Below are 16,533 nucleotides of genomic sequence, written 5' to 3'. Positions count from 1 at the left end.
TACTGTATGTGTCATTCGTCTTCCTTCTCGCTATTCCAATCTTTGTATGTGGATCAGGGTTGTCTAATTCTTTCACACCAAACTCAAATATTTGTATTCCGTCTTTTACCTCTTTCTCGTCCTCATCTATGTGTTTGATCTTGGTGTAGTCTACAGGCAGGTCCCAACAGTCGGCAGCGTCGCCCATGCCGTAGCAGCGGGAGCCCAGAAGGGCAGCTTGCCTCTGGGGGGACATGGGCTCGAGCGGGGTGAGCACAGAGTCGCCGCCACCGCCGCATAGACGCTTGCTCATACTCAGGTCCAATGTGCCGTTCTCGTCAACATCCAGGCTGGGACTCTGGATGCGGTGGTTGGAGGGGGTCAAATGAGAATGGTGTTTTCGGATGCATGTGTGTGTGCGTATGTTTTCAGTCCAATGATAGTGGTTGAAGGGAAAAATGATACATCAGGAGGGAAAATAGAAAGAGAAAAGAGAGAGAGAGAGAGAGTTTGGGATTAAATAACAGTCAAACATGCTGTACTGAAAGAATGACTGGATTTAACGAGAAATACATTTTTAAATCAGCAATCTCAAAGATCATTTTTTAAAATTCTGTCCTAAATAACAAATATTGCAATGAGCCAAAAGTGGACGCGGTCATCAGCGCTCAAGGACGAGCGCATCCCTCTGCTATCATCTCTTTTCTCTCTATCTCTCTCTTTCTTTCCTTCCTTCCAGCCTGCTGTATACGTAGTGGAATATCCATCCCATGTTCTGCTCAGTCACAAGTGGGGGCGCTTTGCACGACTGCGTGTTGCACGCGTGTGACTCTAATGTGAGTGGACGTCATGGGGTGGAGGTGGTGGAGGGGCTGAGAGGTTGGCTTCCAGAGCTGTGATGAGCAGCAAAGGCTGGAACTAGAGCGCTGCAAACCCCAAAATAGAGATATTATATATGATATTTTTCAAAACAAGCTATATTTGAAATATTTTGCTCCTCTTGTGCAGATAAGAAAATGTGGTTGTGTCCTATCTAATCTGCACGACTCTTGATTCACATTTCTCCTCCACCTCTTCCCTTTACCCCCTCCCTCTCACAAATAATAATGCTGATTCTAGCAGACACTGTCCCAAGGGGGGCGAGGTCTCCTGGTGTCACAAGTCCAAACCTCTGTGACGCACTCACTTGAATGCATTGGGTGAGAATATTTACTTCACACCCTTTTCTCTTTGAGCATATTGTAACAAACAACTTGTCTTTTTATAGTAATGAATGTCATTTTTCACAATTCTGGTACATATTATTGTTCAGGGAACACGCAAGGTCCAAATAATGGTTGGATGAGTTTGGTGCGGAAGAACTCGAGAGCCTCGACCTCAACCCTTTAGTTTGTGAACCCCAATCCTTGATGCAACATTAAACCTCTAATGTCCAATTCCGATTGAGCGGCATTGTCAGTGAATGCATCACATACGACAGATCCAATGACATGACTCAACCCCGCATAATATAATCATGATAACATGAGAGGATGCGCCTTCTCTCTTTCATTGAAGCCTTTCCGTGGTTCCACCTCTGCATTCAATGGCGCTGCTGCTTGACTGCAAAAGCTTGACCAATAAGCTCATTTCAACTCTTTGCGATCCGTAGCAGTTCTTGTTACAGAAATGAAGATTCTCTAAAGCCGTGGGCTTGAAACTTTGTGCATGTTGGCCAACTGTCACAAATACTTCTCAGCAGTTTTAAAAGTACTGTACAAACAATGGTTAGCACTCGCCCCGAGCGCCTACAAACAGTCCCATGAGTCATGCACTGCTCTGCTCTTTTCAAGTTGTGATAGAATTAAATGTATTTTTGTAATAATCTCAACTCTTTAGCCAGTCTTTCCGCGCAGGATTTTGTGCAGCAGCATTCACCTTGTCGACACGTATACAGAGAAGCAAAGATGTTTTTTAAAATCAGTGTCAGAAATATATTTAAGGACACATAACATCTGAATAAATTAAATGAATATGCTTTTTTAAATACCAAAACTAACTCAAACCTACTACAATACTTGAGAGATGCAAATGTGACCGGTCAGCAGCAGTATTTTGAAGGAGAATAATAAAAAGCAACAAGGTTTCCCTCAAGCTCCACAAGTGAAATCAATTCTCTCATGACATTCAAACACTGCATCCATTTAAATGAAGGCAATTCATTTCAAGTTATAAGTCAAATGGACTGAGCTGTAAATAATAATGAGGGCTAGATTAGCGTTTGTGAGGAGCACAGATAGTCAGAGAGAGCTAGTGTTGGGCACGACCCGAGGTGCTGAGATGAAAGAGGATGAGGAGTCAAGGAAGGAGGGGAGGGGGAAAAGAAAAGGCCGTGTGAAGTCTCCTGTCTTCCCATCCTGCCCCAGGAGCCTCCTGCCTGTCTCCCCCCCCCCCCAACATAGGACAGACAATGAAATGATTTAGGACCACAGGAAGTCCTGACTGCTTCAGGCGTTTGTTTCCGCCAACTTTATTCTTTTCCACTTTGCTTTGAAAAGATGTGGCTTTTGGCTTCTCCTCCACTTCCCTTCCTTGTTTTTAATGTGACACTTCACTGTATAACTTTTTCCCTTTCTGCACTGTGGTAGTTCGAAAAATGCCACAAAAGAACCAAACAAGATACCTCCATTGAGCAAGTATGAGGTCTCTCTCTCTTTCTCAATCTCACTCTCTCTTCCGTTCTCCCGCCCGCCACCATTTTCCCGCTCAGCATCTCGCATCTCGGCGCAGATAATACGGAAACAGCGTCACCTTATCTTCTCAGAAATGACACATTGGGTTTATGCCATGTCAAACGACGCTTGGTCCTGCTCCTATCTGATCCCCAACACAGGGAGGAAAAATAAATGCCCCGCTGACTCCCGAGTATCAGATGCAGTCATATGTGTTTGTCTATTTAGTGTACAGGTGAAGTCTCCCTATCTTTGTGGGGTTTCTCAGCCGGCATTTATCTAATGAACAAAGCATGGAGATAATCTATGGGTAGACGTGACTGCTACAGGAGATGGAGCATGAGGCTGCAGGATCATATGAGGGGACATTTTCAACCTTGAGAACCTCCCAAGAAGAGATGTATTTTGTTTTTGCTGTCATGTTGTGGTCTCCTACCTGCGAGCACAGATCCTGCGGCTTTCCTCCCATTCCGTGAGGCATCTCTCGGCAGCGCGTGGACAGGTTGAGGATGGCCGTGGCGGCCATGTGCGCGGCCTCCATGTCGTGGCTGTAGTCGAAGCTGCTCTTGCTGCAGGTGCTGCTGGCGCTGCTGCCGCCGCCGCCTCCTCCGACGCCCCCTCCTCCACAGCTCAGACTGCTGCTGCTGCTGCTTGGAGCGTAAGTGCTGGTGGTGCTGCTGGCTGAGCTGGAGTTCTTGCAGTAGCGCTTAGCTGCAGGACACATGGGAGAAACCCAAAAATGTGTTGGTCATGCTAATGCACAGGAATATTGCGAATGGACTAATGAGTCAAACAATGCGAGAGTATTGACAAAATAATGTAAATGCACTTAAATTATTTTTAATTTATCAACCAGATTAACACCATTAAAAAGAAAACATTTATCGCAAAAGAAATTTAACCTCCCTCCCTTTTGTTTGGATGATGCATATTTCATGCTCAAGAGCAAGCAAGTTTTGTTTGCTCACAGCCCGAAATTGAAAACAGCCGGTTTGCCAGGTTGTCACAAAAATCAAGCAGACAAATGTGATATCTGCACACTCCAATGCTAATATGGCCTTGGATGACAACAAGCCCAACGCATTCTGCTTATCGCTTGGCTTTCTTCTGGCTTTGATAGAAATACTTCTGTTCTCTGTCGAAATACCACACATTTCCAAATGTCTCTGACTTTGTTTTTCCATCAAAGAGTTCTTGACTTTAAAAAGATGGAAAGTGGATACATTTCAATCCACGTTTATTTTCATTTTCCACGGAACAGTTTAGCTTTTTTTTTTTTAAATCAGATTTACATCTTTTTAACCCGTTAAAACAAATCGAGAAAAATGAATTTCAGCTATCTATGGACTTGTAATGACTGCTTTGAATGGCTACCACATGAGATGGCCTTCTCTTCATTTTGTTATGAAATATTACCGTCAAATCCTTTGGGCGAGGTATCCCTGTGCCCGTGAACCTTGGGTGCAATGGCCCGTTTGCCGTACATTTGGTGGTTGTTGGTGCCCTCAAAGGCGCTGTAGTCAAAGCTGGTCTTGGAGTACTTCTCCAGCTCCTTGGCCAGGTTGGATCGGGGTGTACTGGTGGAAACATTGTTCTTGTCACCATACTGAGGATAGTCCAGTTGTTTGACTAAGCACATAGGCCTGGAAAATAAATGACGAGGGGGTGGAAGTTGGACCGAGCCACTGAAAATTGCCCAAGGGAGGGGAAGGAAATTTGGCTTTGAGTGGGCAGACTCAAAGGAAAGCGAGGGCAGACTCTTGGCAATGCTCCAGGATTGGAAGATGGAGGCTGATGCTGTTTAAGAGAAAGGAGATTCTCTTTCTTAACCTGCAGTGCTAATAAAAAATAAATTAACTTTCTTTTTATCACACTTGCTATTGTTGGTAATGGTTTCGTAATTGGATGCACACAAACACGTGTGGCCGCAATCCATGAAGTGCGAGTTCTTATCATGTTTATATTCAGTCCTATCTAAATATAGAAGGTGAAATGATTTGTGACATTTCATATCTGTATGACTTTAAAAGAATCTAATAAAAACAACCTGTGCAACGCTATTATAAATTCAACCGAAGGGAACGAGATTTGTCTTCAACGGTAAGTCTTTTGAAAGTATTCGCAAAAGGATAGAACATAAAAACAAAAGCACTTCAAACGTCAACAGCTTTAAGCAACACAAAGGGGAAAAGGAACAAAACACTTCCGTGCGACAGAAATTATGGAACAAACATGGAGCTCCCTCAATAACATAGTCAGAAGGTATCAAACAATCCATGCCAATTCATCAAATGCAAGCGTTATCTTTTTATCTGTGAAAAGTTTTGACAGCTTCTAAGACCACCTGATGAGAAATAAGAGAAGAGAGTCGTCCGGTCCTACCTTAAGACTCTGTCAGAAGCCTGGTTGGGCTTGGAGCCGTCACAGCTCTGGTGTTTCTCCTGGGCCTTGGCCAGCTTCTCAGCTGCAGCGATGGGGCATCCAGACAGACTGAAATACAAAAAACTGTGTCCACATTGGCACCATACAATTTTCAATTCTGAGCTCAACATGTGTGTGTGTGTTATATAAAAGGTGATAACTGTTGATGTGCTTGTGTGACAAACTCATTCTCGCATGGCTGAGTCTCTGAAATAATATTAATTAGAGTAGCTTGTATCTTTCTTGTTGGGGATATTTGTCTTCATACATTTTGCCACTGCAGTCTGAAGAAGCACATTTCTACGTATATTCACATATCTGCTATGGCTTGCTATAGAATGCAAATGTCCTGACAACTAACTGACCAAATGTGTCAAAAACCCGCTGCCATCCTTAAGCTCCATTTTCAGGCCTCACAAAATGCACTTTGACAGTGGCCCGAAGCCAATGTGGAGCTGTGCTCATGAGCACCTGTCACAAATGTGTGTCTGCGCATCGAACGTGGATGGCTTTGGAGCCAAAGTGAAAGTTTACGGCTCGTGCGGATGCACGTGCCTATTTGGCGCCCGAGCCGTGTCAGTGAGCACGGTATGGGGGCACTGTGGTCTTCCCAGGTCTACACCTTTGCTGTCACCCCGTCTGAGTGGCAGAAAGGTGCTAATAGCTGCTGCTATACTCCAACTCCCTGAGCATCTGCTGTAGGTGACTCCTTTTTCACTCCCCCCCACCCATCTGACGGCACGGCTATTTTTGTTTCCCCCTCCAAACTTGCACCTGATAGATTTTTTTTTGTTTTTTCCTACCGGGGACTGTTGAATGATTTATGCTTTAGCGTGTATGAGCCAATGCATTGTAATCAGTCTCATCTGAAATATGGCATCATGATCGACGGGGAAGAAGTTAAAGCCCTCAGAGAGTGAAGGCTTTTATGGCAGTCAGTTAAAAAATAAAATCAATGGGTGAACATTAGGCTAGGTTAAATTTCAAAATGCTGCACGGTCTGGTTCAGATAAAAGATGCTTTGATATTTCTGATGAGACTTTGGTTATCTGTGTGCTGGTTTTTGTCCCTCTGCATTTAGCAAGTATACCCTGGCCTCCATGTCGCGTTAGCCATATTCTGTATGATTGTTAGCTTCACTCGCCCTCGTTGGTTTGACCTGACACTTTGGTGTCTTAGTCACTCGTCTGCCTTCCTACCCTTCCGTAGTGCTCAGTTGAGCCTTGTCTTGGGTGAGTCTTAAGCTTTGATTCACGCTGCAAGTCTCAGGCTCTAAATCCGATTTTTTTTTATTTTTTACATGTGAGCAACAGCCAGTATTTTTGTGTTAACAGTGTGTACTCTGCAGTTGCATTGATATAAAATTCACACCATATTTCATTCTGTTGTCCTGGTCTTATGTTTGAGAATACTGTGAATATGTATTTATTTGATCATATTTATTTGAATAATTTTCCTTCCAGATATTGTTCATTTTGCGCGGGTGCTTTAGGTCCAACCTGCCTTAACTATTTCATCGTTGTACAATTTCATAACAATGTGTGTCGTCCTCACTATATGTTAATTGGAGCAAAATGACACATTGTAGTGTGTGTAACATTCCAGGTGGATGCATCAAAAAAGACGTTGCAAACAAAAACAAACATTTCGAGAAAGAAACCAGCAGACAATGAAAACAACATACATAACATCGCCGATGGAGGTAATGATCCCCATCAAGGCAACAATAGGTTCATAATAACACACAAAATAAGGATTGGATGGAAGGGGAAAAAGTCAAATGAAGATCTCACGTCCATACCAACTGAAATAAGATCCCACAGAAAAAAAGGGGAGATGGATCGAGCCTGTTTCTTCCGGGCAGGCCGTCCGTCACTTACCTCCGATGGGAGTTTCTGTTGCTATTGACATGGCCGCGTCCAGTGCAGCCAGGCGTAGGACACTTAAGAACGTTCTCATACATAGCCACAACTTCATAGCGACAGGAGACAGGAGTGAGAAACACGCAAGGTTAGGAGCCCCTCGAAACCACGCATGACTTCTATTAGCGTGTGAGCTTGGCATTATAAACATCATTAAGGAATGAGCCTGCGTGAACCCAAATGACCTCTTCTTCATTTTAATGAACGCAAGTTTGAAAGGGCAGGCAAGGTTTCCCACCATATTGCTTCCACTTATCCGAGCCTTTCCAATTAATATTCATGCAATAGGCACAGTCGTGAATAAAAAGGAGCCATTTAGGTTCAGCAAGACGCAGAAATGGAAGGGGGGAATCGGGGCCATGCCGAAAGCAGATTCAACCAACGGCAGACAATCATGCAAAACACATGTCTTGAAATCAATCGACGATCCCTTCCCTCTGTTATTTGCGCTTTGCTATCGCCGGCACGTCGTTAGCGTCGGTAGCCTGCTCCTCAATAGCGTTTACCGTTCAAACTGTCCATAACTGTCTCACGCCCCGTGGCAAGCAGCCAATTAGATTAATGATCTATGGATGTCGGAGAGGAGCTGTCGGAGCACTGCAGGCAGGGGCGCCGGGAAGGGTCGCGGCGACACCGTGGCGTGCCGGGCCAAACCCCATCGGCATCAGCTTCATCATTATCGCCCCCTTAAACTTTCACCCCTCATCATCCTCTTTGCCTTACATACTAATTGGTGTTCGGCGCAGGTAATTGGAAGAAGCCTGCCGCCGCAACTTGCCACAAGCCAATACATTATGCATAGCCCGGATTTGTCCTGCCCTCTGCAAAGAGGCAGGAAATTGAAGCGCCGCAAAATAGTCTTAATCAAATTGCAAGATGGGGAGGAAAAAAAGGGGAAGGAATACGTACAAGGATGCCAACTGTTTGTGGAAGCAAACGTATTGTGCGTTACATGTGCAAATCGCATTTTAAAGTAACAATCGATACCGGAGAGAAAGAAAGAAAGCTAAAAAGGAGCAAATGGCGAAGGGAATTAATGAATTTGAGATATAATTTAATTGTCATTTTTCACATTTCCCAAGGAGCCGTCTGGCTGCACTGTGTGATTTCCCAATTAAATGAAACCACTGCATTAATAAAACATAATCTATCCAGCACAGCAAATGCATTAACAGCAAAAAAGAAGAGCCTGTCTGTCGCTGAGTCTGCCCTGCAGGTAGTCACTTGTGTGGCATGTTGTCATCTTCACCTTTAATCGAGTCAAGCAAAGACTCTGTCTGTGTGAGACTATTGAACACATATTGGCAGGACGTTAGCGATTGGCTGACGAGGCAGAGACCAGCCCGATGAAGCAGGTCACCTTTTCCACTGCACAGTCTGGGTGTCATCCTTGAGCACCAAAGGCAAGGGCACGTCCACCGCAATATTAGCGAGTATATTATTTGATCAATCATTCGTGGAGCGAAATAGTGAGAAAGGGTTTGGCCGCAGTGTTTTAAAACCAACTCCATTTATCTGATATATTCACAAAACTCTATCAGCCAAGTGAACAAAACATTTTAGACAAAAGTAAGTAGGTCGATAGCAGGGACGTGCGGTCAGGGGAGGCAAGTGAGGCACTGCCTCACCTGTCATCATGACAAGTAAAAAAAATAATAAGATGGATTAAAAAAAAAAGAATATTAATTCATATTTGTCCACTATCGATATAGGCTATATGCCGATTTCATTTGAAAAATGATTGAGAATCCAGTTTCATCACTCTTATTTATTCATTGTTTGTGCCTTCTTGTTTTTATTTTTTGTGTTGTTTACTTGTATGTATATTGTGTACTATGTCTTGTCACCGTGGGATAGTGGGAACGTCATTTCGATTTCTTTGTGTCCTGGCACGTGAAGAAATTGACAATAAAGCAGACTTTGACTTTGACTTTAAAAAGAGCCTACGAACCAATAATGCAATGCAGAAGTTCTGCTAAAATCTCCATTGTGATCGGCTATCTCAGATGTTTTTTCACGCAAATCACTTCTATGGTTATTAGGTTGCGCAAACATCAACATCTTGGTGGAGGTAATGAAACCTTTCAGCCAGTCATACATGCTGTGACAAACAATGAATCTGACCGCACAAGTGGACATTAGCAGTGTGTAGAAAGCGGGCCTCATGCAAAAACACTCATCAATTTCTGCATTTAACAGATCAAGTTCCCATTTCATACCTCATCACCACGGCACACTAAGCAGGCAATCAGCGAACAAAACTATGGCTGCATGCAAAAGGTCACCAGAGAAGTGGCGCTGCAGGCCTTCACTATCAAACAGATCCACAAACACGCACGCACGCAGCGAGTCCGACTCAGCAGTGATCACAGGGAGGCATGCGGAGTGACATGGAAGATTGAAGGCCACGGGTTGGCTGCTGCTGCTATGAGAGCAGATGGCTTACTTTCTGGTGGCACTCTGTCTTTGTGCGGACAGCCCGACAGGCTTCGATGGTGAGGGTACAAGCCAGTCACGTGACCCGTGCCGTCGCAGCCCGGTGTTGGGCACCGACTCTCTTTCTTGTCTGCGCGCGAAGCATCTGTGCCAAGGAAAGATCAAATGAAGCACAATTGGAGGTGGCTCAAGTTGCAGAGAGCCAAAGGTCAAATGAATACATTTTATTTTCAAACAGTCAGCTTTGCTGAATTCTCATTTCGCATGAACCTAACCTTGGACATTTCTTGAAATAATGAAAAATTCAACCTTTCAACCCTTGGCAGTGATTGGAGAAAACATTTTTAGGTCAACACTTTGTATTACAAGAATTCATTTCATTTCAAATATCAATATAAATACTATACATCAGTGGTTCAGAAGTTGAATGAAAGACTATATTATTAATGTCATCATTCCATCGGAATGTTTTGGGCATTCCTTTGAATGATATATTTATTACTTTGCTGTCTATGAAGACAAAAACACAGTTCCAAACGGTGACTGCATATGTACAACAGAAAAGTCAGTGACCTGCAACAAGTCTTCCAATTGTCTTTTATTCAACAAGCGAGTGTATGACAAATGGCACAGAAAAATCCCTTATTCCTTTTCTTACTTCTTGTTTTGCAGAGCTTATCAGCTTGTGTTACCAAAATGCAGCACTATGACAGACTGCAATGTTCATTAGGCGCTACAGGCAAACCTATGCGCGGCTGATTAAAGGTTTCCAACTCTGTAACTCCCAAGGCACTAAGTGACAACCCCACAAAACCCCCAGAGGCTACGAAATAAGAACAAAGAAGAACAGAATCAAGTGAGGAGTAGGGTTAAGAAGAGGTGACATAGAGCACACCCACACTTTCACCCAAATCAAATGTCTGCGTAGAGGCGGCTGTGTGTTGTCGTTCGTTTTTTTCCCCTCCCTCCTCTTCTGTCTGGCTTTGATATAAAACAGTATTTTGATCATTTGACTCGTTAGCAACGGCTTCTTTTGAGGCCCTGGCTGTAATAAAATACAAATAAAAATGTTAACTGCATGCCCCGATATACCCACTTTTGGTTGCCAGCCCTTTTTCGGAGGAAGGGATATTGATTGCGGGAGTGTGTTTTGCATAGAAAATGGCCTCCATTACCATACAATGGCTGGATAATTAATGTGCAGTCAGTGGGCCTGTTGTTCCTTATCGGTCATTCGGGGAGCCCTCTATTCTCGTGGTAACCCGGTGCATCTTTTTGCCGGACCGCCTTCATCCCTGACCCCCCTCTTCCCCGCCTCAATCTCTTCACCACGCTGCGTTTTATAAATCACCGAGAGGAACCCCGCCGAGCGAGTGTCTGCTACTATCGTCTGGCCGCTATCGAGATTATTATCAGGCTCTTTATTTGGCCGTCATTGGAGCGCAGAGTGTGCGGAAGACTCTCCAAATTAACATTTGTGTGGCATTTACGTTGCAAGATCTACCTGCTGAGAATTGTGTGGCATTTGAGGTTTAATATCAGCCTGCTGTGAATTAGCATGCTCTTATTTGTGTCTCTTGTCTAAATATCCTGTGTGGGGAGAAATAATTCCGCCTAATTAAGGCAGAATATTACTGCAGTAAAAAGATGTTATGAGCGAAATCATTTGGAGTGAAGTGCATTCAAACAAGCCGGAATGAGTTTTGCACTTTCTCTGAACAGCCTGCAGACAGCCAGCGTAACCACAACTCATGTTCCGTTTGTCCTTCTGTGGGCTCCGCTGGAAATCCGAATCTAACAGTAGGGTGTAAGCATAGTAAAGGAATGTAGAAATTAATTCTCTGCAAAGACTTCCTCTTCCCCGAGTCCTTAAAAGTAGGTTTAAAAATAGGAGGCTTTACCCCAAGCTGCATCCCAGGGATGAATGTACGACCCTAACAGGCCGTGCAGATTGCCATTACTTATGGCTGACAAGCCTACCCTCTGATGTTTCCATGCTGGCCTATTTTAACAACATAAGATGGGGCTGCTGCTCCTGCTGCTACCAAGATTCAAATTTTCAAATTGGCTTGTCCTGAGGTGATACTGAGGAAGCCAGGCTGTAGTATCTGGGTTATCTGCTGTCTGCAGAAAAGGATGGACACTAGAGAACAGTGGGCGCTAATCGATGATACTGTATTTGAGTCTTGCAATGAAGAAAAAAAGTCACCCAGACGTAGTAATGACTACATCAAACAGCTGCTGCTATGTATCAAAATGTACTTTTATTTCCTGAGTATTGTTTTAATTAGCACATCTACGATACAGTCAGAAGGTTCTGTCCGTATTATTATTTATTTATTTATTTTTCGTTCAGATTTTATCACACCAACAAGTGTTTACTGTCCATATGTATTTTGATATGATTATTATTTTCTTTCCATATTTTGCATAGTATCACACCATATTAAATTGCTTATTGTACATGTGTATTTTGATGGATAACTTTGATCTGCGCATGGTTGTGTTCAGCACTCACCTTTATGGTAGAAAAGCTTCTTCATTCCATCAGGGAGTCGCCCTTTCCGCTCAATGGCATAGGCATGCCGTGAGCCGTGGTCATCGTGGCCGTACCTCACGCCGTCTCTCCTCGCTGCTTCCACCTCCATTTTATCCCGCAGCGCCTTGGCACGTTGGGACTCCAGCGCAATGGCCTTTTCCAACAACGACAGGTTACCTTTTGTCATGTCAAACACTTCCTCGGACCTGTCTGACGTGACGGAGGCCGTGTCTTCGTCAAAGTCCCGGTGGTGAAAACGTTCCCCCTGCGCGCAACTGGCGAAGGCCTTGGATCGCGGGCTCAGTTGCTCCTCAAGCTTCATCAGATTGTCCATGTCGGAATAGTTTCTGTCCAGCGTTCGTCTGTCGTCCTGGCTGTGCTGGAAGTCCCCGTAGCCGTGATGCTGGGGCTGCTGGTTCATGTCCCCGCATAGGTAATGATTCTGCTGGAACGAGCCGTTGCGGTCGGCGGGTTTTGTTTCGCTCAGTTTCCGAGCAAGATCGAAGCATTGATTCCGTAGGCACTCCAGACTGCTTAGACACACTTCCTCGTCGCTGTTTTCAAACGGTCCGTTCCCAGTACTCTTATTTAGTCCGTTCCCCCCGCCGTGCACACCGACACCGTTGTGGGAACAGTCTCCGTTTCCAGCAATGCCTCCCTCATAGTCCTGTCCTTCTAAATTGTCCGACAACACGGCACCGTGTCCCTGTGCCAGAAGTTTGAGCGAGTCCACGGTCTCTCGAACCACGTCGCTATGAACGTCCAAACTCAGATCGTTCTGATTGCCTGTTGGTGTTTCCTCGTTCTCTTCCTCTTCTTCTTCTTCTTCCTCCTCCTCTTCCTCCTCCTCCTCCTCCTCCTCTTCCTCCTCCTCTTCTTCCTCCTCCTCTTCCTCTTCTTCATCTTCCTCCTCTTCCTCCTCCTCCTCCTCTTCCTCTTCCTCTTCAGCACTGTGAGAGGAGTTGCTGTTCATCTCAGACTCCGTCATGGCCCGGTTGGCGGCGTCTTCCGCAATCTTGCCCAGGTTGAGCAGCGATTTGGCCACAAGCTCATCGTAGTTCTCGTACTCGTCGTTGTTGTTGTCATCCTTCTCCATTGCGGGACCCGACTTGGCGTTCCCGCCACCGCCACCCTCACCTCCTCCTCCACTGTTGACCTCCCCGCCGCTCATCGGCTCCTCATCTGTTTAGAAACAAATAACAAACATCTTTTAATTTCAGATCCATCATCTTGTTGGAGCAGCTTTTTCAATTCTATATCTGCTTCCACTCATAATGTACTTTGAGAGTCTTGCCAGCAGCTTGTATTCTGAGTTGCGAATCAGTACAGAAAATGAGATTGCGGTTTGAGATTCCAAGAAGAGACGTTCCTCGGAAATGTGGCCAAGCTGCTATGTTGGCCTTAAATTTGGAATCGCAATCATAAGTGCTTTGACTGAATTCACGTCACATGTGGACATTACTGTTCAATTACGATACAAATGTTCATGCAGTTCATGTCAGAATTCTATTAGAGGGCAAAATTGCAAATATTTTGTTTTGCACCAAATGTTCATATATAGACAGAGCTACAACATTCGAAGAAGGGCACTCCTGCTACTTCACTGCTAAGGAATGTCACAAATGTCCAGGCTGGTATTTTGACAGTCCTAGTCTTGTAGCAGAAGCCTCCTGCACTGGTACGGTTGAATTTTCGATGCTATGACACATGGCACAGGGAAGCAATTAGAGGAGCAATCACAGTACACAAAAGGAATGTGGAAGTGAAACAGATTAAGGGAGGAAACGGGACGCTAGCCTGCCGTGAATTGGCTTTGGATTAGCTACAGAGATGTACAAGCCACAGAGGAACACAGCAGAAGCTCCAGGATGTCACCTCTATTACCTTTATGTGATTGGAATCTACAATCCGGAACGGCTGTCATGTGGAGCATAATACTTGATGCATATGGAGCCATTTCTTTTGCACTTCTATGGGGGGAAAAAACTGCCAATAAAATGCTGTAAGGCATTAAATTCTAATCAGGCAAATTATATTATGATTACAGAGCTCAGTGCTTAGAATGACTCGGATTAAATATTTGCCGGTAAAATACGTGGGAAGGTGAGGAGCCAGTTTGGGCGTTGAAGGTTTGGCTCGGCTGCGGGACGTAATGAATCGGTCTGGGATGGTGCTTTCACATGTCTGCAAGAAAATAAGAGCACGGCTGCTCAGGCGCCACATCAACACTTTGGGTGGGTAGAACGGAGCGTCAAACGGGGTTAACACACTTCCCCCTCAGAGCCTCACTCTTAATTGGACTTGAAGGCACTGTCAGGTCCAATCGCCATGCGGGGGTGCAAAGCAGAGTCTGCTGGAGAGAAACCTGCCAAATCTGGTGTTAGGCACGTCAAAGAAGTTAGGGGGTCGGTAGGGGGCAACATATGGGCTAGAAGTCTCAAAAATACCAGTCACAAAACTATCTACTTTTAGAGTCAGAGTACGGTTCTTACAAAAGTGAAGTGAGCTGTGGTGAGCATGTCTGCTTCACAGTTAGGAAGTCTGGCTTTGAGTCTCTACGTGGAGTTTCCAGACACTCATGGTGTCCTCCAGTATTCCCAACGCATGTTTTATTAGGTGTCAAACACAAGGCCCGCGGGCTTGATCAGGCACGCCGCATCATTTTATGTGGCCCACAAATCATGTAGTCGGTTCCTAAACTGATTTCAGAAATACTCAACATCTTCATCTTAGGCGGAAACAAGTTAAGGTTTTAAAAATGTCGCCATTGCATCAATAGAGTGTAATAAAAGCTTTTTTATACTATATCAACAGGAAGTAAAAAGAGTCAGGGAATGAATGAATGAATGAATGAATGAATGAATGAATGAATCATATAAACAAACATCTCAAAGGAATATCGGATCACAGACAAGTTGTTCTTCCAGAATGTTGCTACTGATCTCATTCCTCATTCGGATGCAAAACACAATGTTTGAACATCATGTCGACCAGCCCCAAATACTTCACACAGCCCATCAAATATGGAAATACGAGCATGAATATGCAAATGATGCACACAGCCACTTTTTCTTTTTTTTTTAAATCATGATAATGAAATTCCAGCACAGTTTTCTGATGTGAATTGCAATTTACTCACCTTGCCCTTGCTCCCCTTCCTCCTCCTCATCCTCCTCCCCCTCTTCATACTCCTCCACCGCCACTGTCTCCTCCTCTTCCTCCTCCTCCTCCACTCTCTCTTCCTCTTCCTCCACATCTACCTCTTCCTCAGCCTCCCCTCTCCCCACCTCGCCTTCCTCATGCTCCATTTGCTCTTCATTGTAGTCCATATAGCCTTCAACCTCCTCCACCTCCCCCTCCTCCTCCTCCTCCTCCTCTTCTTCCTCTAGCGCACCATCCTCTTCCTCCTCCCTGTCGTCCATCTCCTCTGTTCCATCCGTCTCGTAGCACTCCTCCATTGTGGAGTTGTCCATGTCGTCTAGGTAGGTGCTTCTTTTGGGGGAGGTCTCCAAGGTTTGCCTGTCTAGACTCTTTCTCTTCTTGGCCACGGGGCATCCATACACACTGCACGGGAGAGATAAGAGAGAGACGCCATTAGCGCTTAGCCTCACCTGGACAGAAATGTTCACTTTCTCTGTCGGGAGTTTCTTTGTGTCTCCGCAAAGATGTGCACATGCAGTTATGACAGCAAAAAAAAAAGTCTTCATAATAATATTCATTAGTTTATATGAATCATTTTATAATCATATTATTAAATATTATAGTAGTTGAATGATGTATTAACAATGATTGCATTCAAATTGAAATACAGTATTTTCATTTTGAACTGAACAAAGGATTAGTTCACTTTTTTGCAGGTCAAACCAAATTGGGGAAATCAAAAGGCGGAAAAAAAAAAAAAAAAAATCACTCTTAGACATGAACTCAGCACATCAAAAGACCACTAAGTGACTGTCTGGAAATGCGATTAAAGGGAAAAAAGTACAACAAGTCCGATTAAACGAATCTTGTCAAAGTGTGAACAATTTTAACGCATTACTCTCGGTTCTCCTTTTTATTTGGAGGAGGAAAAGAAATCCGAATGAAATCACCTGTGTATTTGTTGAGGCTATCGACCTCACAGGATGAAACTTTCTTCACACAAATACCTGACCATGTGTGTTTTCCCATTTGGACTTTGAGTAAGAGCGTGTGCACGTGTGTGGCTGTGTGCACAAATCTAGCACATTTGAACAAAAGCAACCCACACAGTCAGAATTATGATGAGCCCTGAGTGTTTTGGCCATCAAATAAAAGCCCTTTCCAAGCTTGGAGCTAAACACGTTTTGGGCACGTTCACTCGGCTGTGAAATATCCCTGGGCTGCTATTTTACAAACGCTCACACAACCTCTGGATATTTCCCTTGGCCCGGCTCTACTTTTACACACACACGGAAAAAAAAAATGCTTTAACTGAGTGAATGGTACAAGCTTGTGTACTGAATTTGAGAATTATAGCGATTATATAAATAGATTTTGGGGGAGT

The 16,533-nt window shown here is 44.3% G+C and overlaps 1 protein-coding gene across 11 annotated transcripts in view; it reads right to left on the bottom strand.

The window, feature by feature from the left end:
- The window catches only part of myt1lb (myelin transcription factor 1-like, b), a 66,516-nt gene that overhangs the window by 9,150 nt on the left and 40,833 nt on the right, over nt 1-16,533 (bottom strand). For 8 of the 11 annotated variants that reach the window (XM_037242484.1, XM_037242486.1, XM_037242483.1 and 5 more), the window contains exons 5-12: nt 15,148-15,572; nt 11,988-13,190; nt 9,480-9,614; nt 6,992-7,082; nt 5,073-5,180; nt 4,107-4,333; nt 3,127-3,401; nt 110-337 (exon numbers count right to left, since the gene is read on the bottom strand). In XM_037242484.1, the coding sequence (XP_037098379.1) occupies nt 110-337; nt 3,127-3,401; nt 4,107-4,333; nt 5,073-5,180; nt 6,992-7,082; nt 9,480-9,614; nt 11,988-13,190; nt 15,148-15,572 (2,692 nt within the window). The remainder of the gene's footprint in view (nt 1-109; nt 338-3,126; nt 3,402-4,106; nt 4,334-5,072; nt 5,181-6,991; nt 7,083-9,479; nt 9,615-11,987; nt 13,191-15,147; nt 15,573-16,533) is intronic. The other 3 variants (XM_037242493.1, XM_037242494.1, XM_037242488.1) reach the window with 2 other exon arrangements.

This window comes from Syngnathus acus, chromosome 22, assembly GCF_901709675.1.
Source record: "Syngnathus acus chromosome 22, fSynAcu1.2, whole genome shotgun sequence".
In the NCBI taxonomy this organism is placed as follows: Eukaryota; Metazoa; Chordata; class Actinopteri; order Syngnathiformes; family Syngnathidae; genus Syngnathus; species Syngnathus acus.
Note: the sequence above shows the minus strand (reverse complement) of the source record. Positions and strands in the feature narration are given on the sequence as shown.